The following is a 23,446-nucleotide window of genomic DNA, read 5'->3' on the forward strand; positions in this document are numbered from 1 at the left end:
TTTGACTTTCTTGTGAGTTGTGTTTGGAAGTAAAAACTAGATCTGGATGTTGCTCTAGCTATATAGATAGCTTGAGGAATGTTCTAGATCATATTAATGCCATTTGATTTAAAACACCTTCAAGCTTCAGCTACTTTTTCCCCAAAATTCAGCCTTTTTGATCAAGTATCTGTTTACTGCTTTACAGAAAGTCTGAAGTGCTTCGTGAGTCAGGCTCTTCCTTGCCTGGAGGAGCTTATCGTAGTGTGTAATGTCATTGCAATGGACTTTGATGTCGTAAGCGTGTTTAGGGCGGTAGAGAATAAACACACGACAACTGGGACTTTCTACCTCTCTGAGTCTGAGCTGATTGCTGATGTGCTGAAGGCAGGCAGCACTGCAGAGAGCAGAGGTATGCCTCACACCCACATACCTAGGGGTGCTTAACCTCTATTTCATCACTTCATCTTTAGTGTCTTGTGGGTCTGCCTCCTCTCTTCCTAAACTGGAATTATGAGTAGAAGCCTGCCTTTGTTTGAGAGGCTGGGAATGAGGTTCTGCTTTAAAGAAACCTGAGGGAGCTGTGATTACTGGAGTTATCAGTAACTATATCTGCCTGCAGTGGGCTATGGTATAGATAGCCTCAATGTTTTCTCCTGCCCTTAGACTTACTGTAGCAGACAGGGAGGAGGCTTGTGTGTAATTTCACATCTGATGCAACTGGCTGACACAAGCCCTCTTGGATAAGTATTCCAAGTCAGTTTAACACTGAATCAGTGACTTAATTAAAAATAGCAATAATTGTTTAGATAATATATATTTTCCTTATCTGTGTCTGTCTTACTTGTGTTGTGGAGTCAGCCAAGTGAAGTTTGAAGATGCAGTTGCACACAGGCTTTCTCTGGTAGAAAGTCTGCTTTGCAGAGCTAGTGTCTCTATATCATGGTCTGCCATTTCTTTAGCTAAAGGAAAAATAAACCCCCAAACAAATTTCCACAAACCAGAAGTGGGATTAAATAGTAGCACAGGAGCAGGAATGAGTAGCTGATGGCTCCTGTCTGTTTCCTCAAAGTTGGTTTATCTCTTAATGGGATGTGGGTATCTTGGTAGGGAGGTTAAGTGTGCATAGTGATGGAAGCACCACAGAGAACATTGTCACCAGGCTCTGTGTGAAGTTAACAGCAGAGTAAAGGGGCTACTGAAAGCGAGAGTATTTCCTCTTTGTAAACAGTACTGACATCTCCTTTCCTGGTTATACAGATGCTGCTGAGGGAGGCGCTGAAGCATCATCTTCAAGAGCAGAAGCACAGTCTGTTCAACAGAGACAATCAGGTGCACTGGGCTGACAGTGGTGATGAAATTGAGCCTAAGCACAATTGGGATGGGTTTTCTAGTAATGATATTAGTGATAGTTATAGTTGATTTTAATGCTGAAGGGAAACGTGTGTGAACTTGAATGGTAATTGAGCAGAGACCCTTATTCAGGGTTTAGAGTTCCACTGTGATGGAAAATTGTATTAAAACTTCAGTTTATCAGGGTAATTTACACACTGGTAAAACATGTTGCTGGACTGAGCAGGGACATATGTGTAGATAAATGAGACTCTAGAATAGCTGTAGCTTTACAGCTTAAAGCTTGTATGAGAGGTTCTTCTGCCATCTTAAGTCAGTCTCTGAATGAAGTGCTGAGCCACTTGCAGTGTGACTGCCTAAGATGACAGGACCATTCCTTTGGGGCTGTTAAAATACTAAAGCTTGGGCTTTTCTTTCTTTTTTTTTTTTGGGAAAGATGAGCCTTGGCTGAGCACAGAAGAACAGCTCAAACGCCTCCAGGAGCAGAGGTTGTGCAAAGTGTGCATGGACAGGGATGTCTCAATTGTGTTTGTTCCTTGTGGCCATCTGGTAGTATGTAGGGCATGTGCCTTCAACCTGAGTTTCTGTCCTATCTGCAGAGAACCCATCGTGGACAGAGTGAGAACTTTCATGTCCTGAACTATGATGTACCAAAGGGGAAAGAAGTCTGTACAACCCATTCATAATGCAGCAGAGGCAGGAACTAAGTAGATACTTTGCTGGAGTAATCCTATTTGCAGGGTAGATTGGTATAAGTGTAAAACCTCACCAAATGTGCCTCCTATATATGCACAGTCTTTCTAGTAAGAGCGGCTCATTTGCTGTACTTCTGCTAGTCCTGTTGTAGGACTGCTCCAGAAAAACTCTGCTGATTCCTTTTGTCATCCAAAAAGAAGCTTTTGTTGATGGACTCTCTTTCTCCAAATTCTTGCGTTCTCACATGAATCCCTGCTCTATTTTCAGTAGACTCTGGTTCTTTTTAACTCTCTTAGCAGTTGTTCAGAGGTTATTCTGCTAGCTTTGGCTTTCTTCAGTCAGTCTGAGTCAAATGGCAGTGTCCTTATACCAAATGTGTTCCATTGCTCATGAGTATTCTAGTTTCAATGTATTGTGTGGGAAGGAGAATTTAGCTTTTCCTTCTGAGTTCTTTGCTGTTCCCCTACCCCTTGTTGAACTGTCAACAGTTGACAGAATGCTTCAGTAATACTCAAATCTGCATAACTGTGTAAGTGAAAAGCCTGGCCTGTAGCAGCCTCTTTGACCTTTTTACTCTCAGCTGACTGCCCCAGACAGAAGATGACAGCCTCTTTGGTGTCACTAGGTGACCTCCTGGGAGCTGCTTAGAGTTCTTTCCTGTCTGGTGGGTACTATCCTCATAGAAGGTAACTATGGAAACTTTCCTTTTTAGGACATCTAGTTGCTGGCTAAACTGATAATTTTTGTTTGAAATAGAGCATTCTATCATGTAATAAAAAGAAAGTTTTGTCAATCTATAGTTGAAATTCAGGGGAAAAGAAATAAGACTTTTTAGAATTAACTGCTCTTTCATGGAATAAAGTTGTTCTTTTCTTTTGCAGTCTCTGAGTATCTGATTCTACCCTAATGCTGTGCTGGGGAGGGAGTGTGGTGGTATCCTAAAATGTTAGAGCAGCATCAAGTTGTAGATTGTTTCTGCCCTTCAGTATTAGATGGGCATGAGTGTAAGAACTGTTCCTACCATCCATTAGCTTCCTCTGGAATTCACAAGGCAGCATCTGGGTCCTCCAGACAAACTTAAATGCAGAGGAAGGGGTAAGGGTGCAGGAGGATAAGGACTGATACGTGAAGCTATGTAAGTAGGGAATAATTCTGCATCTGAACTCCATGCAGAGTTTGGGTACATGGCTCTTAAGCGCAACTGTGGAGACTGGAACACTTGCCTCTTCAGTTGTTTCTCTTTGGTTCCAGGCCTGGATACCCAACAGGGCTATAGGCTTGTTGCTGAGTACCTTTAAGGTGTTAGTTATCCTTGGGCCATGTGGAAGGATGTATCTTGCCTTCAGAAGAAGGTAATATTAATGCAGCTCTTGGCAAAGAGGAGAAAAATTACTAGTTGAGTAGTTTGAACTCTCTACCTCTTAGAGGAATAAATTTGTGGGTCTTTGCCAGGCAGCAGCTTTCATAGGAAACAGGATGTCAAACTAGGTACTGTGTCTGGGTTCAGGCTCTCACTGGCTTTATTTTGCCTCTAAATAACAAAAACAGTTTAAGCAGAGGTGCTAACCTGATAAGGGAAATCAAAACCAGCTCTGTGTTGGAATAGTGTTATTTCTTCCTAATATTTAGCTTGGTGTGGCTGGAATCTTGCCTGAACATCACCAGGACTCCAAGGCTTTGAATGTACCAGCTATTTCTGGTGATTCTTTTATATAACACTTTTGAGAACTGTGGCTTTTCCACATCTGGAAGGATGGAGCCTTTTTCTATGGGAAGATTTCCCTTCAGAAATGTGTTCCTTGGCTAGAAGCATTTCAAGTGCTGTATATCCCCAATAGAGGGCACTCTGAATATGGAGATAAGGGAACCCGCTGGAGCAGACCTTCGGCTGCTCCTTGGTCTCATAGCACACTGAAGACATGAGTTTCTCCTCAGAACAGGGTCATCGCATGAGCTCACAGCGCTCAGGATAGGTCCGGCACAAGCAGGCCAGGAGGAAGGTTGTCACAGCAACAAAATCTGTTGCTTCTATTGTCTGAAGGAAGGAAAAATACCTCCAGAAATTATATTTACTCCCAGCTTCACCTGATTAGAACTCAGGATGTCAGGATTGCAGTGGGTATCTGGAAGGAAACTTGCATGGGGCAAAAATGATTCTCCTGGTGCTTCTACTCTTGGGCTTATAAAAGAGGATTTTGCTTCCAGGGCTCCTTCTGCAAGAAGGGTGCATCTTTACCTTAGTACTTAATGGTTTTATTTCTTTTACTTCTCTTGTCACTCGTCTCCCTAGCTGTTCTGGAAAGCACCACTCATGCCAAGTCATCTCAAACAGATTAGGCAAGACAAGGAATAACAATAGTACTTGGAATGTACCAGCTAAAGAATGCCACGGATGGTGACAAGTGCTCTGTCTCTGCTTGACACTTCATATGCTGGGAGATGGAGCTAACAAAACTGCATTGTTTATTGTTTTATTAATTGCTGCAGCTCATTAATGCAACTTAATTACACTTATATTCCCTCTTTCCCTCAGCCCATTCCCTCCCCTCAAAATTATCCTGTCACAAGAAAACCCATCAGGATGGTGCCAGTCTTGTGCCTGGAATAAGAGCGGCTGCTCAGTGAAGAAGGCAGGTCCAAAAATCTACGATCCATGAAGAATTAGGCCTCTTCCAGTGTCCTGTAGCAGGCTTCAGCTGTGTATATGGCTACCCCAGTGTTAATTTTATGTAGATGGGCAAACCCAGAGTACGTTACAGCTGCTCTGAGAATGGCTTGGCATGTTGAAATGGGGCAAAGCTCCATGCTGAGTAAAGATTTGGTGGTTGCACTAGTTTTTAGCTGTTCAGCATTATAGGAGTTAAGTTGCTGAATGCTGAAATCCAGGACAAATGCCTAAGCTAAGGTGCTGACAATGTCTAAAGAATAGAGAATGAGGGAGTCCTGGATGGGGCAGGGAAGAAGGGAAGAGTTCTCATCTATAACTTAAAAAAACCTCAAAAAGCCTAAAGAACTCAAATGTAAATAGCCCCCACCTAGTTCTAGCCAGGCAGGGAGGAAATGAAGTTGTGTTAGGGGTTTTAGGCTCTTTTCAGAACAAGGGAAAGAAGGGGTAGAAACTAACTACGGAACATATGCAGTGTCCCAGGGTATTATGCAGTGCTTCCTCCTTTATGGATCCATGGCGTAAGGAAGCAGCTCCAACTCCGCCTGTCTCTCTTGAGAGAGGCTCTTGGTGAATGTGTTCTGCTGGAGGTCTTCAGGCCTGTGCCATTTATCAGCTGGTACCACCAAACTATGGTAGGAATGGTTCATCAGGGCACTTGGAGAATTAAGCCCCAACCTCATGGCCATTCTTCAATGTACATTCATTGCAGTTGGAAAGAAGAAAAGGAACAAAAAATGGAATGGAGTTCACCATCCTGCATTTCCTCTGCCAAAGATCCAGGCCACAGGGCATTGTTTCTTGCAGCACCTTTGGAGCGCAAGGTTTATCCATCCTCTGGCTCCTCTTACTTATGCAGGCCTACAGGGAAGGGAAAAAAGTGAAGGCAGGGCATCAGTTTGGGGCAAGTACTAAATTTATGTAAGACCATAGAAATGGTATCAAAATAAGACACTTTTTTCCTTTCTGGGTTTTTAGATATGATCAACTATGGATGAGTAGGTTTGCGAGCTCAGGAGTAATGTGGTTAAGTACTCTTCAAGTCTCGGAAGAATGCTACACCAGACCTGAATGTACTGCAGTTAGACTAAGGAATAGATAGGAGCTAAAGTGTTAGATGTATGTACCCTCAGCATTTGGAACTACCTAAAATTTGGTTAGGAATTTTAAAAGCTATGGTTCATCTCTAGAATCAAGCAGCTTCTTGGAATTGCAGTGATGTGCTTCTTGCATAGGTGCAGCACTATGAGCAGATCTACTTCTGTAGCCAGCAGTGAAGATGAGTGAATCTTTTCAGCTGAAACATCACCTCTTAAAGATGCAGCTTCAGGTTGGTCAAAACAGTTTGCAAATTCATGTTGGTATTCAGCAAATTGTTTGGGCAAATGTCTACCTAGAAAGGAAATCAGAATCACTTTGTGTGTTGTCTCTCCTCAAACAAGCTGGATTTTTCCTATTCAGGTATAAGTTTCCTCTGTAAAGTATTCTGGTTGTCAAAGTTTGGAAGGAGTGGAGGAAAAGTAATCCTAAAGGAGCTCCCTCTTTCTCTCCCCCAGTGTTTCAGACTGGATTTTGAATTGAAGAATGTTATCTGTCTACCTGTCATTTGGTCTATTGAAGAACCTACTTTTAACCTGTAACTAGAGCACTGTTGTATGGGGCGTAGTGCTTTAATGCTGCTCATGACTGCCCCACAACAGAATTGATCATGGAGTATTAAAGTGAGCAATTGCCAACTGGAGCCTGAGATCATTGAATTAACCCACACCTCCTGTTGCTGCCCTGTCAATACTGAAGTCTACAGCTGATAAAAGTCGAACCCTTTGTTACAATCTTGCTCTTCCCACTGGTAGATCTGAGGAAAGGGAAGTGGCTGAAATCTGGCTATGCCACTAAATTCAAAGCTTTTAAGCCATTAATGCAGCACTTGAAGTGTCAGGTCTGAGCGTTATGGACTGGAGCCTCAGAACTGTGCAGCTCACTGCCTGGCCTTATAAAGAGAGTCTTAAACAGCAGGAAGAGCCATTGCTCATCTCTACCTCTTAAATAAATAGACTACCTCCTGTCATGTGGCAGGTTCTTGATTTAGCATTAAATCACATACAGAATCATGCTTTGGGGCTATTCTGCTTTATAATTGAGATTGCACAGGGCTTCTTTCTGAAACCAATCAGAGAATGATGTCAAAAGCCTGAATGGATGCAGGAGGCAGGAAGTGCTGACAAATGATCCTGATGCTCTGGGCCTTCTTCTGTCTTGGCAGGTACATGCTGGGAACTGGGAGATAACAGCTTTAGTCAGACACTTCAAAGTTTTCTTGGTTAACCCTTCCACAGTTCTGAGTGCCAGAAAAGCTTCCTCCCCTCAAATGACGTAGAAACCTGTAGATTCTTCTACTGTACATGAAGAAAAACAATCCAGAGCTGATAGTCTGTCTTGTGCAGTCTAAGACAGGCAATGATGCAAGCAGGCAGGGCCTGAACTTAAGCTTTAGCTAAGGGAGGGGTAAGAGCTCAGCCTTTCCTTCCTGAGAACTCATTGGAAACATTCTCTTTTGGCCTCAGGAGAATACTTTTGGCTTGCATGATGTGATTTATTATCCTTTAGCCAGTGCTTTGACCCAGAAACTCATGCACTGAAGACTTTAACCTATCTTCTATCAAGATCCTAATACATTATTGTTAAATGATTACTGCAGTGCCTTGATTGGGGAGCAGCAGTGAGATGAAGGTAATTCTATTACATGCTAAAACTTCCAGAGCAATTCCTTTGCTGATAATTTTGAGTCTCTGTTACTTAACCTTGTGACTTAAATAGGAACTATCACAACCAAACCCTCTAGAGTCAATGAAATGTAGAACAGAAGCAGTTGTGGAACTTGCAATAGAAATAACTGTATGTATAAACTCTGTTGTTGCTGTATGAGTGCTGGAGGTGCTAATGGTGATGAAGCACATGTAAGTCATGCCTTTGTAACCATCACTGCAAACCTGTTGGTTGATTTTTCTTGTGGCTGGCTTTTAGAAAAGGAAAGCCACCACCTGCCTTCATAATTCCTGAGGTTTTCTGCTAACTGGAGCCTTGCAACTGAAATCAAGGAAGTCAGTGGATTACCATGGTAAAGCTGGGAGATGATAGGTGCTTCTAGCCCACAATCCAGTTACCAGTAGGAGTTTGGGGACATGTTTATTCCTCCTGGTAGGAATAGCACAGGTATTTTAAAACCTCTTTCAGTGCAGCAGATGGAAACTGGAGGCCAGAAATGGGGCATGCATTTTGAATACTGAGTCTGGGAGCTGATAACCACTGAAGCAGGAACACAGCAGTTTCCCTTTAGTATCTTTGAACTGCAACAGTATATTAAAAATTCTCTCACTCATAGGTTGTGTGCTTGATCCAGAGGTTATGGGGATTGGTCTTGGTCTTAAGCTATATTCATGGGTTTAGATCAGTGTCCTCTGTGGGGCTTTTAGATCTATGAACATCCATATTGTTGGAGAGACTAGGGAAAAATGCAAGCCAGGACAAGGGAAAGGGCACATTGCGAGGAGAGGGAGGGTGTGATCTCATCAAGAAGAACAGATAAACTGGAGTGATAGGATAATTCCATTAGGGAATGAAGGAAAGTGATCCTGTTGTGGCAGCAAGGCAAGTGCGTCACTGGGAGAGCAGCTGACTGCACAGTGGGTGATGCCAGCCTAAAATGAAAGTCAGTGACTGCAGTGGGCTCCAAGTTTGTAGCTGCAGAATAGGTTTGGGTTTATTCATATTTCCCTCAACAAGAAGGAATTCAAACCACAAAGCCCAGATTCCTGAGCTAGAGCTCTTTGATAAATTGAAGTTTGACCTCAATGCCCCACACTGCAAAACTCAATGGCATTGTGAGTTAAGATTCCTCCTCTCTCCCATTCATATGTGTAGAGGAAAGGCAAGAGCTGGGCTGAAATAAATACACCAAAGTTGCTCTTTAGTGACTGCTGTGAGATTTATAGAGGGTCACCTTATCTGCTGCTCAGCAGCTGCTTTCACCTCCTGTTAGCCAGGAAGAAATATGACATTGTGCTATCAGTAGATAAGTGATGGTCTGAAGAACAACGCAATCACTCGTGTGCTTTAGTAGCTTACAGTCTTACTGAGACCTTTGAAGTTTCACATTGATAGTTTCCATTCCTATTACAACCTCTCCATAGAGAAATCTTCATTAAGTACCATTCTTTCACAACAGAATGGGTCATTTTAAGGAAGCAGTAGCTCAAACCCCATGCTCTGTAAGTGTGATGGTTCTTCAGCATGCTGCTACATTACGTTAATAAATCAGGGAGCTGCTTCTAACTCCACAGCTTCTGCAGGCTATGGAAAATCCCATCCCACTGTGATAAAATGAGAGGGAAATCAATCTTTAGTCTCCTGTAGTATAATGCTATAGAACCCCCAAAGTTACAGGGAATTTAACAGCTTTGCAAAAGCTGTGCTTCTCATGTGCTGCAGTGGCAAAATGGGGAGTGATTCTATACAGTGTTAGAGGGATGCATCTACAGATCTATTTGAGGGCAGCTTTTCTTCCCTGAGCCCTGCTTTTCTCCCATATCCTTATATCCTTCTTTTTGGCAGAACTCTGGTAACATTATTGCCCCAAAGCAACCTCCTTTAGCAGCTGCTTTAAAAATGCTTGCAATGTAAAGTGTATCAATGCAGCAGAGTGAATACTGCTTTAAACAGCTAATACTAGCCTTTATGTTTGAGAATCTCCTAAAGAACCAGCTCTGAAGTGGACAGTGTGAAAGTGAGATCTTGCATCTTCAGCAGGAGGAGGGATTATCAGAGGGCAGAAGGTGGAATTCAACACTGGATCTCTGCTGTGGACAATTCCCCTTTCAGCTTCCTGATCTCAGCTGAGTTCTTAGGGAGTTCTGCCCCACACATGGAACCCTCTGTTCTTGTGGGCAACCAAATTTAAACAAAGCAGATCTGTGCCATCCTGCATATGGGCCATCTAATGCTCAGTTTAATTCAACTCACTGGTGTGTGTCAGCTTTGTACCCTACACATTCACTGGAAGTACAAGCAGGTATCGGGAGATCTTGTACTCAAGACAGTCAAAGTCTGTGGTGCTGCCATGAGATTACTGGAGGATGACAAAAAAGAGGGTAAGTGATCAAAATTGCATGGATGCATAGGGCTGAGTTCAGTTATGACTGTACAGAGAGATTAAATACAGCCTAAATAACTAGATGGTACATAAATTTTACCCCAGTAAAGATCTTTTCTGTCTGACAGACTCCAGTTTAACCTTGAGACTGAGAATCATGTTCTGCTATTGCTATGGATTACACTCAGCATCCATTGAGGCTGACTCTTGCTTTGTTACAGCTCCTTTACCTGCTCGGGCACCATTCACTGCTGAAAAGCCTCTCTTGGCTTTCTTTAAGGAAAAGGCATCTGGTACTTTGTATGCAATAATATCCTATAGTTGTCCCTACTGCTTCCTATCAGACAGCACTGCCACAAGCCAAGTACAGCAACACCAGCTTCACCCTGGCAACCTGGGGCTGAACAGAGACAGATTCATCCCTTCTGGTGTCCAATTGATTATTCCTTCTGTGCCTGAAAAGCCTGTTGGAGAAATCAACCTGCAAGGAGCAAAAACCCCAAACCTGTGGCACCCTTGAGCCATCAAAGAGGCACGGGAGCCTCTTAGCACAGGAGGTGATACTTACAGGTATGTCTGCTTGAACAAAAGGTTGGTGGGTTTTTCATTGACATGGTAGAGAGGAAATGGATCAAATCCACCAATGAAATCAACTGAAAAAAAATCAGAACTCAAATAAACAAACAAACATGGCCAGAAAGGTGAAAGGAAACGAAAGGAGAAGTCTGTGCATGTCATGGTATAACACAAAAATCAGTGAGAGAACAGAGGGATGAGTGTTCAGCTATGGGTTGCCTGGGGGGAATCTCTGCCTGTGCAGACCTCTCTTCTGGGATGGGCAAGTGTGCCAAAGAGGAGCTTGAGCTACCATGAGACTTGAAGCAGAGCTAACAAAGGATTCCAGAGAAACCCGAGGGGCTCTCAGCCTCTCTGGGCATCACCACCATGCAGTGACTTCACATGAGACCCAGGCAAACAAAGCCCTTCAGTGATGGGCTGAAGGAAGGGAGCTGAGGAATGACTTAGGAGTGAATGCCAGGGAGAAGCTGGCACCACAGTGGCCCCCATGAAGGTTCTACAGTGAAGTGGGAATTTGCTTGCCCCACTTGTCTTCCTTGCAAGCCAGGCACCAGCAGCATTGGAAAACTGCAAATCCCTCATTATCCTTAGCTCTATTTTTCATGCCGCCTCTGCCAACTCCATTGGTTTTAACTGTACACAAGTAGGAACAATGCTTCCCTTCTCCACTATTCACAGAAGAGCAATGGCACTAAAGGAGGAAAGGTTTAAGTGACAATTCCCTTAGTAACCAGAGAAGAATTTCCCAAGTCTCTTAGTTCCCTTGAAATTAGGCCAAGTCTATATTACTGAGCTGGGCAACACAGCCAGGGCCACAGGGGTGTGAGGTGGTGTGATTTGGGACTGACCTAGCAAAATCCTTTCAAATAGATCCAGCTTAGACCGCTTTTGGGTGCCTTGTTAGTGTGTTTTGTTTGGGAGTGTGAAGGCCATCCCTTCCCAATGCCATTTAAAAATAACTGGAGTCATGTTAACCACGTTAAATGCCTGTTGGGGTTCTTTTCCTGCAGGTGGCACTGTGATTTTAAGTTCTAGTTGAAGAGTTGGGGTATTTTTCAGTGAACAAACAATATGAAAAATAATTACTATATATATTGAAAATGAAAAACCAAACCCAACCATTAAAATGTATTTAAAAGCCCAAGATCAGCATATTCTCATAAATGCCTTCCTGATGGGTAGCTTGATGCTGATTTTGGGACAACTGTCAGTTAAGCATAGAATCATAGAATAGTTAGGGTTGGAAAGGACCTAAAGACCATCCAGTTCCAACCCCCTGCCATGGGCAGGGACACCTCCCACTAAAACATAGCACCCAAGGCTTTGTCCAACCTGGCTCCAGGGATGGAGCATTCACAACCTCCCTGGACAACCCATTCCAGTGCCTCACCACCCTTACAGTGAAAAACTTTTTAATGGGGGAAATCTGTACAGGTTTTAAGCTAACTGGGGGGATAATTCCCCAGGAGTTCCAGTGATATTTGACCTTTTCTCAGCCACTTTGAGACATTTGAGTCTTTTAAAATCAAGACAGTTTCCAGTTATAAAACCCCAGTTATTATATAGTAACTGTATCACCTCTGTTGTAGGATGTCTGAATTAGGAAACCTTAAAAAACTGCAGTTTTCAGTAAGTGGCTAATACCTTGAACAAACAAAACTCCTGTCATCTGAGCACTCAAAATCCAAGTCACTTCCAAAAGATCTTAACTGGGGTTCATTGCTGCAATATATTCCAGTGCATTAGCACACCTAACGAATTCTTGCCCACAGTTCTGCATGAAGACATCCCTATTGCTGTGTTTTCTTATGAGAATCACGTTAGCCTGAGCTTCCTGATGAATGTGTCTCAGCACTTAGAATTCCTGCCTGCTGCACAGCAAAGTGATGCTTAAAGGAAACCACAAATGGAAGAGAAAATTAAAACCCAGCTCAAATTTATTCGGGTCACTGGAAGGATCCACCACTGTGAGTGTGAAATATTGATGCTTTGTCATTGTTAATTATTCAAGCTGGCATTTTAACTCCAAGCTGGGAAGCTGGGAGGGAAAAGGAATTTGTTAGTTGGGGGGAAGAAATAAGCATCCTGAAACGAACAGCTTCTTTGTTTCTAGATACTGCTTCTTTCCATGAGGCTGCCTTTCCTAACAGAGCCCTGCTAGATGAATGAGCTCTGTCATGATATTGCTATTCAAGAGGGGCTCAGAACTCTTTAAGCTAATATATGTTAGTTAATAGAACAGCTATAGGGTAATTAAATAAATACTATTTGCAATATAGCACCTTTGCTAAGTGCACTGGCAAGCTCTAAAGAAATGATGCATAGAGCCAGCAGAATGAATTCAGGAAGGAAGAGAAAAGCATGAGGACCAGTCAGATAAGCAATGCAGCTCATCTTGCGCCTCTGAAATCAACATTCTTCACATACTTTCAGACATTGAGCCCAAAGCTCTTGTTTTTCAGCTAACATCCATGCCAGCTGCTCTTTAAAACACCAAAGCTGTTTACTCAAACTTAATGAATGTCTTAAAGATGTTCCACTTGGATTGAAAACCTTCGGATCAGATCCTTACTTGGAGTAAACTGGCCTAGAACCACCACATTGCCAAAGAAAACCAGGCTTTGTGTTTGTTGAACCCTATGCATCTGTTCTTTTGTTTCTGAAATTATTGGTATCAAAGGGAGTTTTAGAAGGGCAAAGGAATCCAGGACCAGGTTATGGATGTCTGCATAGATCCAAGTGATTCCTCTCTTTGCTCTTCTCTGACATATAGTGAATGTGAGACACTTAAGAGATTTGTACGCCCAACCCAATAGAGTCAGCTCCTTCCTCCTCCTTGTAATTCAAGTACAGGACTTCCTCTGCTTTGAAATTAAGTGGGCAGCTTGATCCTTGGCAAGAAATCTCATGCTCTGCTTCATCCGCAGCTTGCGGTATATGATACTCAGCAGGTGCCTACTGAAGCTGTATTCGTTGTTGTAGCTACTCTTAATTTCAACAGTAACATTCAGTAGCATTATTCTTAAACTATATAAGCTTGAGAACAGGAGCTGCCCAGTTTCTCTAAAGTTGAGCCTGAATAAGAAGCCAAAACTAAGGTTTTCTGGTGTTGAAAGTGTAGGAGAATCACAGCATCTAACCCATGACATGGGGAAAAAAACCTCCCAGTTAAACCAGCTCATGCTTGAAAGATAGGTAGTGCCATATCACATAGATGCAGAGATGGAAAGAAGTCTGGTGGAAACTCAGTCCTGAGAGACAACCATCTGAGAGAGAGATAGCATTGAATAAAACCTTTGCAAGGGATCTGGTGGGGAATACTTACAGCTGTCTTCTTCTTCTGTGAAAACACTAACGACATAACAGGCATAGACAAAGCCCACCAACTGGAAAAGAGAGAGAAGAAATCATTTCAGTCTTTTGAGGCCGGTCAAAACCCACTTGGCAAGACTTCAACAGCCAGTATTTGCCCTCAGCTTAACAGCATTACTTATCCTGTTTGCTCTAAGGCAGGTGTAGGCTTAAGGGAGGACACTGCTGGGAGCACACTACATACTGCAAGACCCATCCTAACCTTCAGAGGAGCAGCCTGTTGTGGCTGGGAAGGTTGGTCAAGAGCATAGGCTGGCTTTGTTGACATGGAAAATAAATTTACTCTCTGTAAGAGGTGATGGGGATACAGGAGAACACCTTGTGTAACATGTTGGACAGATTCTTACATACAGGACAGACACACATACAGGGGTAGGTTTTATCAGCCAAGGTCCAGGGACAAGCACTCCTCAGCTCTGTATTCCTGCTACAAGGGGTATGCACGCTAAGATAGAAATGTAGTTGACCATAAAAATGGTGATATACTGACAGCAGTGTTCAGAGACACTGAAGTCTGTAGTAACTTAGGCTTGGAGATCAGAACTTCATTGGAAAGAAATCCCAGTCTTACCCTAGCTTTCTACTTTCTAAGGTTCTGTTTTGGAGAATAAACACTTCTGCATGGACTAATCAAGCATTGGGCCTGCAAAGTAAATGGGCCAAAGCACAGTGAGAACCAGGCAGGATGACAGCAGTGGTCTTAATTCACAGATCGCGTAGGTTAGCAGTACATTTCCACCTCCTGGGAAGCATCTAGAAACAGGGTAGGAGCAGTAAAACAACAGGGTGCCTCTAATAACAGCCATGGTGTGGCCGTCATGTCAACCCCTTGCTCAGAGTAGTCTTTACAGCAGAAAACTAGAGTGAATATTAAGGCAATTTAAAGTAGCCTGCTGGGTCTGTCCTTTACTGGTAGTTTGTAGAAGCTCTGAAGCATCAGAACTGCCTCATTCCATTTCAGTAGCAAGTTGTTACTCCACCTGAATAGAGAAACAAACTTGTGGTCCTATGGGAGTTAAGCATTCTAGATCCAGCAGGGATTTATTTTGCTTCTCCTTCTTCCTGTTAATCAAATATCCTCTCCGTCCTTCATTTCACATCTTTACATAGCACCCCACTTAGCGAGATCTCGGTTGACAGTAACTGCATTAGGGAAGTTATTGTGAGACATAATTGTTTTCCACTGTGAGCTCAGTTCTTCTGAACAAGAGTTAGAATGTAACATGCAGTGACTCACTCTGAAGGGAAGACAGAATGATGCATGGTGGGGCTTAGAAAGTAGAGTCCATTCATTTTTAGTATGACAGAAAAAATACATCACACCAGAAAGCAAAAGGCAGATAATGAGATTTGTGCTGGGGAGTTATAAAGGCATTTGTGAGTTCTCCAGCTCTCCCTGACAACACACACCTTGTTGGGAGGAAATGGAATGGTTTTGTAGCATCACTAAACTTCGTATTTCCTTTACTGTTTTCTATAGTCCTGTGGAAACCAAGCTGGCACTTGCGTTTCCTCTTGGGTGAGCCTCATGGAATCACATCCTCTGTGGAGGAGAGGTGGGTCTCTGGACCCACCTATTCCCCTGCTGTGCATTTCTGAAACCAGGGCTGCTTCATGCTGAGTTCCTATGAGATACAGCAGTCAGCATGTAGAAATAAGTCCTTCTGGTGTGATGCTAACCACAAGGCCACCTGAAATGGCCAATCTAACTTTACCTACTGCTGTCTAGACTTGCCTCCAAGTAATCATAGAATGGTTTGGGTTGAAGGGACCTTAAAGCTCATCCAGTTCCAACCCCCTGCCATGGGCAGGGGTACCTTCCACTCGATCAGGTTGCTCCAAGCCCCTCCAACCTGGCCTTGGGTAGAATGATTGGTCAGAGTAAAAAAACCCAAGAAAACCCATCAGAGTACTGAGATCTTTCTCTTCTCTGCCATCACTTGTGCCTGGCTGACAGAAATCCCAGGAAGAATTCCCATTCCCTGCAGTTGTGGCAGGCTGGGAGGGTTGGGCAGATCTGGCCATGGTGCTGACACAGCCCCCGAGGCTGCTCCCCATTGCTTCTGCCTTGAAGATGTGCCCTAATTCCAAGGGAAATCCAGGAAGGTTTTCTTGTTGCCCAGGTTTTCCATCATGCCTCAGAGTAGGAACTTTGGCTTAATAGTAATGCAAAGTGTTAGACCTAAATCCATTCACTTTATTATACTCTATAATGTGTACCCAAAATGTTCTTTTTTATATCTTTCTAATCCATTCCTTTTTCACATGTGTTTCATCAATACAAACTTATCTATTTAATAGCATTTATTGTTCAAAGAGATTCTGCTGCTCTTGTGACCTGGCCAGAATAGGAGAATTTCAGGGGCAAAGAGGGAGGAGACATACAACATAAACATGAATTGCGTTGTTATAGGGGCTGACCTAAATCATAACTAAACCTACGACCTCAGGGATGAAATGAACTCCTGGCACTCCCCAGGTCTCATCTTCTGCATGAATTATGAATAGAGCTGCAGAGGAGAAATGCTGCTCCTGTTATCCACTCATTCTCACTGGAAGAGTTGCTAGAACGTGGGATGGGCAGGCTCCAAGAGGCACCAGCAGCTCCCTTCTGACTGCATCCTTGAAGATGTATCAAGCCCCCAACATCACCAAGTTTAGCAGTTATTAAGATAGAACCGAAAGCTTCAGAGGCCAAGAATTTAGAAGTCATTTCACTCCTGCTCAAAGTGCCACTTGGTTGCTGATTTCTATTTGAAAGGAGGTTTTAAGCTCTACTCTCCCAGGGAAATAGCAATAACTCTTAGATTTTGCAAAGCTCTGTAGGGGAGGTGGAAGAGGAGGGAAAACGTCAGTGATGTAAAATGACACTAAGCTATTGCTCTAATTCCCTAAAGAATGTTCTTGGGATTTAGCCTGTGCTGCCGTTTCTTTACTTGTTCTGCATATTCAGTACCAGCTTCCTCCAGGCTGCAGAAGTATCCGATTTAGGGTTTTATTAGGAACACATGTTGTAGGCAGGTGTGTTCAGTCAGTCTGACAGCCTGGGAACACACATGAACAATAAAGGACAGAGCTGGGATGTCCCAAGCATTCTGCAGGCAAATAAACAGCAGGAAAGACAGGAAGAGACAAGGGTGCTCAAAGGGAATGAGGAAATAGGTCTATAAATCCCTGTATCCCTCAGTCATCTGAAGTTAACTTTTTAATAGCGAGTTGAAAAGTGTTCATAGAGCAGCATCACTGAAGTGCTGGAGCCAGAAAGGCTGAATTACAGCAGGACCTACAGAAAGGGACCAACTGGCTGTAAGTGTGCCCAGCACAAGAAGGATGGGAAGGCAAAGCTTAGCAGGAGGTGCTGCTGCTTGTGTAAGATCTCAGTTTTAGTCTGCATCTGTTCTAGTGAAGGTTCTGGGCTCTTAAACTTTTCTCTCTGCCATTGGTATTTCCACCACAGAGAATATGTGCAGAGTTTCCTCCTTCAGGGCAGGTATATTCTAGGTTTCACCTCTAATCAGTGCTAATGAAGTGTGTGTGCTCTGCTCAGTGTGAGAGGGGGGGAAATGAAGAGATCTCTGCTGCAAGAAAGCAAAAAGCCAGCTTGTGAGAGGGCTCCTGTGACCAGAGAGCTAAAAAGAGGCAATCAGAATCCTTTGATTCCTTGACCTTCTTTACTCTTTGGATGCAATTACCACCACTGAAAATCTAGCCTCTGCCAACAGCAAAGCATCACTTGCACATTGCTTCTCACATAACATCTGCTGTCAAGGCTCGTGCTGCTGCCTTCCTGGGAACCTTCCAACCTGTCAGTCTGAGTGAAAACAGCAGACAGGCAGGCAATGAGTTCTCTCTGTTGGAAAGACATTTCCAATTTCCATCCCATTCAATAGAGCCTCAGGAAATGCCCAACCCTCCCCACTCCCAGAACTACCATATGGACAGCCCAGAGCTATGCCAGGTATTGCAGAACTAGAAATCACTCCTCTCCCAGCTGGCTGGCAAGTCAGGGAGATGCAAGATGTATCCTTGCTGAGCTAAAAACAAAGCAGATTTCTTCTCTTGACAAAGTAGCTGCTGTTGCATTTCCTAATTGGGTTGGGAGGATTAGTTTTACAGTGACATTTCTGTACTAGTATAGACTATAAGATGTTGTTACAATAAGCTTTTTCCTCCAACATTCTCTGTGCTAAAGCACTGAGAAAGATTTTCATTGTTGGCCCTGCAGCTACTTGTATCATGCATGGTGACTGATGTGCCCAAGTTTGATCGCATTCCAGATTAAAGGGGTTGCTTTTGCCTGCAAGGAGTACAGACAAGCTCTGAGCAAAAGCAGACGGAGACCTTATGTATCTTCAAATGTATGCCCAGGAGCAGGATATTATAGTCAGCAGGAGTCAGGATGACAGCCAACACTGCGCTCACCATATGGGTTCAGGTTTGCTTTCCTTCTCCTCTGGCATGCAGAATGGAATTCAGTGAGCCTTACCCCAGGTACACAATATGGTGCACTACAGTTCCTCCAGAGCCTCAAGGAACTGGCATCCCAGAAAACAATCACAGTGTCCACAGCTGGCTACTGCATAAAGAACATGGATTTCACATTGCCATGTCTGGAATAAAATAACACCCCCCTGCCACACACATACTCTAAAACCATGAGGCAAAGCAAACTAAAACTACATAAAGCACAATTGTGCCTGTCCCTTGCCCTTCTTAGCAGGGAACTGACTATTCCAGTCTCAAATGCATGGCAGACAAGGAGGGAAGTAGGTCCTGTCCCTTTCTGCATCCTTTGAGCCTTCAGGTTGGTAGTTGTGGTTTCTGTACTATCGATCTGGTGTCCCTGCCTGTCTGCAGCACAGCACCTGCCAGGCGCTCTGGGGAGAACAGCAGCTTGTAATGAAATCTGCCTTAACGTGAGCTAAAGAGAACTGAAAGAGATGCTGGCAGGGATCAAAGAGTTTGACCCTCAGAGACTAAAAAGGGAGAGAGAATTGGCTGACTTCTCAGGCAAGGTCTGAGTGAGAAGGCAGAAAGGTTTGTCTGCTCTTTACCTCAGAAAAGCAGGGAGGAAAAGCTCTGTTTCTCCCACTACATGCCAGAATTATATGAGCATTTCAGAGCCAGCAGGAGTTACAGACCTGGGATTTCAATACTTTTACTGCAGGTAGAAATTGAGTTCACTCAGCACAGCTCAGCCCATACGGCTTTCTTGCATACAAGTAGTTTAGTCTCATTCCCTTGCTTTGGGATTCAAAAATCCACTTGGAACTTAAATCTTAGAAGGAGAGAGAAAGTATTTACCTAGATCCTGTTTTATCCTATAGCTCCCTCCTCTGCCTCCCCATCTGGCCCTTTGTGTTGTTTTGCAGATGCACAAAGAATATTGTCACATGCCTTTGGGAAGAAGCAATGGAGAAAACACTTCCAGAGGTGCTTCTATATATCAGTGTGAGCACTTAGCTCAGGGCTGTGTGCTTAAGTTAGTAACCTGCCATAAAACAAAGGTTTATTCCAAACAAACTCAGGACCATTTGAAATCTGAACCGCTAGCCTAGGGCACAAAGGCTCTGCTATTGTGCTCAGGTGGTTCAGAAGAATGCTGACAGTGACATAGTTCTGCACTTTAAAAGTCTGGACCTTTAGACAAGACAACAGGCTCTATTATAGACAGAATCACAGTGGTTTGGTTGGAAGGGACCTTAAAGCTCATCCAGCTCCAACCCCTGCCACGGGCAGGGACCCCTTCCACTGGAGCAGCTGCTCCAAGCCCTGTGTCCAACCTGGCCTTGAACACTGCCAGGGATGGGGCAGCCACAGCTTCTCTGGGCACCCTGTGCCAGCGCCTCAGCACCCTCACAGGGAACAGCTTGTGCCTAAGAGCTCATCTCAGTCCCCCCTCAGGCAGGTTAAAGCCATTCCCCCCTGGTCCTGTCACTACAGGCCTTTGTAAAAAGCGCCTGTCTCTTACACATGCATCGAAACAGCTCTTGATGGTTTAATGCAGATCATTTTCTCTGCAGGAGGACTATCCAAACATTAACAGCCAGCACACACGCCAGGGAGCCCATCCAACTCAGGAAACAGGAGCTTCTCTGTCTGCCTCGTGTGTGACATGGCAAGAAAGGGGTTGCAGTCTTCCCCCTCTCCCCGCAGTTCACTGGGTCACACAGATCATCCCAGCTAATAGGAAACAGGATCAAGACAGTGGAAAGTTGTACTAAAAACGTGCAGAGAAGTCCTTGGCACTCCAGAAGCCTGGAATTCCTCTATTTGTTATCCTTCAGCATTTCATCAGTGCAAGTCACCCTTCTTTTTCAAGCCAAAGCTCAAATGTGAACTTTTCACCAGTCCTCGTCCGTTTATACTTAGTCATTCACCACGAAGTAACAAACCAAAGCAGATGAGGAGGACACTGGCTGCTGACTCTAATGCAGCTACAGAATGCAGGAGCACCCAAAAAGAGGGACAATGGACATTCTGTTTCAGTTAATTTCACAGACAAGTGAGAAGCACTTTGTGAACAGCGAACATTAAGGACATTGAATTACTGCAGAGCACTTAAGAAACCCTCTGGAAGACCCATGAAGGAAGTTGATGAAAACATTTAATGCATCTATCTGAGGTGTCAGCAGAAAATACACTGCTTTCTGCTGCCTTAGAGTTTCTTTCATTCTCTGCAGATAAGGAACTTCTCCTTTTTATTTCTTCACAGCAAATGTGCACATATGTGCTCTGCCACTCATCATGTGGAGTAAGAGAAACCCTTCTTCAGAAGGGGCTCTGTCCTCAAAACACGAACTCCCATACAACAGGGATACAGAGTGCTTTGTTACTGTAAGGTTGCATGCTGTGCATTACTTCAGGTGTTAGTTTGATGGTAGCCATTTCCAATTCTTTCCAGCAATATTGTTCATAAGAGAGAACAAACAACAAGAACATTTACAGAGACTTTTGCAATCAGATGAGACAAAATAGGGTGGAAAATAGGGGCCAGCCTCTGTGTCTGGATAAAAATACCCCCAGCCAAGCAGCATCTCCTGAACAAGTGGTACCCAACAGTGCTCTCAGTGATGTACTCACCGCGATCAGGATCTGGAAGGAGCTGTGCATCACCTCAATGTAGCGGTACTCCAAGGCACAGCCTATCACAGAGATGTAGGAATGGCCATCCAGCCCTTTGATGCCAGACATTGAAGCCTCCTTCTTTACACAGCCAGGACCATTTTCACTCCACCATGATTGGTGCCGGGAAATGTTGAATGTCAGGAGTTCACTGTCCTGAAGAGAAGAGGTGCAAAGAGATCTCCATTTACTACAAGAGCATCAGATATGCTGTCAGATGGAGGTCATATTAAATCAATGGAACCACCTTGCTAGTGATTCCTACACCTGCAAGTTTTGGGTATGGTAGATCAAATCTAGAAGAAAAAGGTCAAGAAGGCAGCATTAAGTGTCTTGTCACAGAACCACATGCAGTGGGTATGCTCTTCCCAGCTCAAGTTCAACACTGAACTCAAGAATATTAACTTAATAACCCCAAAGTGAGTTTCAAAACCCAACAGATCTTCCTCTGTTCTTAGCTTTTAGTACATCAAACAAGTTCCTGTGTCATTTCTGTCCAATTTCCTTCCACACTCTTCACATATGGTACTTCTGCATCTCCTGTTGAGCTTACACAGCCAGCCTCAGGTCACATTACCCAGCAGGGCAGACCTCAAGGTGATGATTGCAGCTGCTTGCAACCATTTCCCCCTCTATTCCTTATCATCCCTACCCAGGGAGAGGCTCTTTGCACTGTTCTTCTCATCTCTGCCATTGAATATTTTAAACCATGCTATCACAGGGGTTACACAGTGAAATGCCACAGGAGTTTGGCATGCAAGCAGGTCATTGGAACATGGCAACGCTTTCCTCACACCTAAGAGCAGGACTGGCTGGAATACCTGGGAGAGCTTTTGTGAGCTTACAGGACATGGTAGAGCCCTCCCTGCAGACAGTAAAAGACAAACAGGCTGAACAGCTCAGCTGCATCACTTCACAGAGGAGTGCTAAGTGCTGGGTGCCTCAGTGGGTCACTTTGATGTGGAATCAAGGACTCCTTTTGTCCATAAAGCAAAGGCAGGGGTTGGAAGGTTGGTTCTGAAGGATAGATTATAAAATTCTATGTGTCTTTACAGAGTAAATAGGTACTGGATATACACACCCCCTTTAACCATTACTAGAAGTTTTAGCACATATCCATATACTGCTTCACACAGTTCATGCCAGGGCCTTACACAGTCCCTGTGGGAAAGAATCCTACAATGGGTTGGGTTGGAAAGGATCTTAAAGCTCATCCAGTTCCAACCCCTGCTATGGGCAGGGACAGTTTCCATTAGAGCAGCTTGCTCCAAGCCCCTGTGTCCAACCTGGCCTCGAACACTGCCAGGGATGGTAAGAAGCATCTCCCAGCCCAGCAGCAGTCAGAACTTGGGGTATTCATGCTTCCTAACATGGGAAAGAAACCTCAGGTGGCAGCTCCTTTGCCTCAGCTCCCAGTAGAATCCAGAGGGAAAAAGAGATTCAGAGCATCTGATCCAGGCTCCTGCTCCAAATTACCCCCTACAGAGGACTTGGCTCTGCAGCCAGCACAGGGAACCTCTCCAGGTAGCTCTGCAGATGCACTCTGCTCAGGCCATGTTGGTATCCAGGGACAAGCTTGAGTTACAAGGGCAGAGAACCTGTGAATAGCACCCAAGTGCCCTGCTATGCACATTGTGTAGGTGCCTCCACTCCACCACAGTTACTCCAAAACACTTTGCAGAGCTGATTCCAATCTGCTGCAGGAAGCACATGTTAAGAAATGTGGACAATTAAGTGAGAAGGCAGCTGCCAAACTCCTGATGCAATCAGCACGACAGATGGGATGTGCTTTACATGGAGCAGGGCACAGAGATGAAGTGCAGCACCAGTGCAAAGGCAGCCTGAATTAGCAAAGACAACAGGGAGAACTCTATTAGCAGTTGGGAGTTTAAAGGGAGCTGTCTGCATTTTAAAGGGACTCACTATTAGCTCAGCAGCTACAGGACAATGCACACAGTGCAAGGTGCTGCACCAGCTTCATTTCTGGAGACAGTTTCCTCTTCCAGCTGCTCCCAGTTTTGGCAGAGGAGCCTTTGGCTTGCCCCCTTTGCTGGCATCGCTCTTGCATGGCCCACAGATCTCTCACCCACCAAATGCCATCTTTTCTGCAAAGCTCATGCTTTCTCTCCCAAGTTTGCATGTTCTGAGACACATGGATCTTCCCCAGCAAAAGCTTTTCCTTCTGGAGCCAGCCAGCTCTCCAGTCTGCTGTGTTCTTCTCCCTCTCACAAGCCATTTTGGTTATGGGAGACTCAATTCCAGTCTCTTTGCCTGGGGCTTCCCCCAATTAGCACAGAAAGCAAGCTGTTCCACAGGGCACTGCAGCATCTACTCTTAACCTCAGTCCCCAGGGCTTCCCTCTCCCAGCACACAGATGGTGCCTTCCCAAACCTTCTGCTTCACTTATGCACAGAACCCCTTCGGTGCCTTCTCCGCTCCTTACAGAGGCATCCATGTGTATTTGGCACAGTAAGAAACAGGCTCTTTTCCTTCCTGAACTTCCCTTTTGCCAGTCCTTATAGAATTGG

The 23,446-nt window shown here is 44.3% G+C and overlaps 1 protein-coding gene across 1 annotated transcript in view; it reads right to left on the reverse strand.

Moving 5' to 3' along the window:
* Positions 1–4,382: 4,382 nt before the first annotated feature.
* NKAIN4 (sodium/potassium transporting ATPase interacting 4) overlaps positions 4,383–23,446 on the reverse strand; it is a 46,584-nt gene continuing 27,520 nt past the window's right edge. Inside the window, exons 4-7 of the mRNA XM_005146789.3 lie at positions 20,877–21,074; positions 13,747–13,807; positions 10,411–10,495; positions 4,383–5,554 (exon numbers count right to left, since the gene is read on the reverse strand). Of these exons, the coding sequence (XP_005146846.1) occupies positions 5,545–5,554; positions 10,411–10,495; positions 13,747–13,807; positions 20,877–21,074 (354 nt within the window). The 3' untranslated portion in view covers positions 4,383–5,544. The remainder of the gene's footprint in view (positions 5,555–10,410; positions 10,496–13,746; positions 13,808–20,876; positions 21,075–23,446) is intronic.

The sequence above is a fragment of the Melopsittacus undulatus genome, chromosome 10, assembly GCF_012275295.1.
Source record: "Melopsittacus undulatus isolate bMelUnd1 chromosome 10, bMelUnd1.mat.Z, whole genome shotgun sequence".
Classification (NCBI taxonomy): Eukaryota; Metazoa; Chordata; class Aves; order Psittaciformes; family Psittaculidae; genus Melopsittacus; species Melopsittacus undulatus.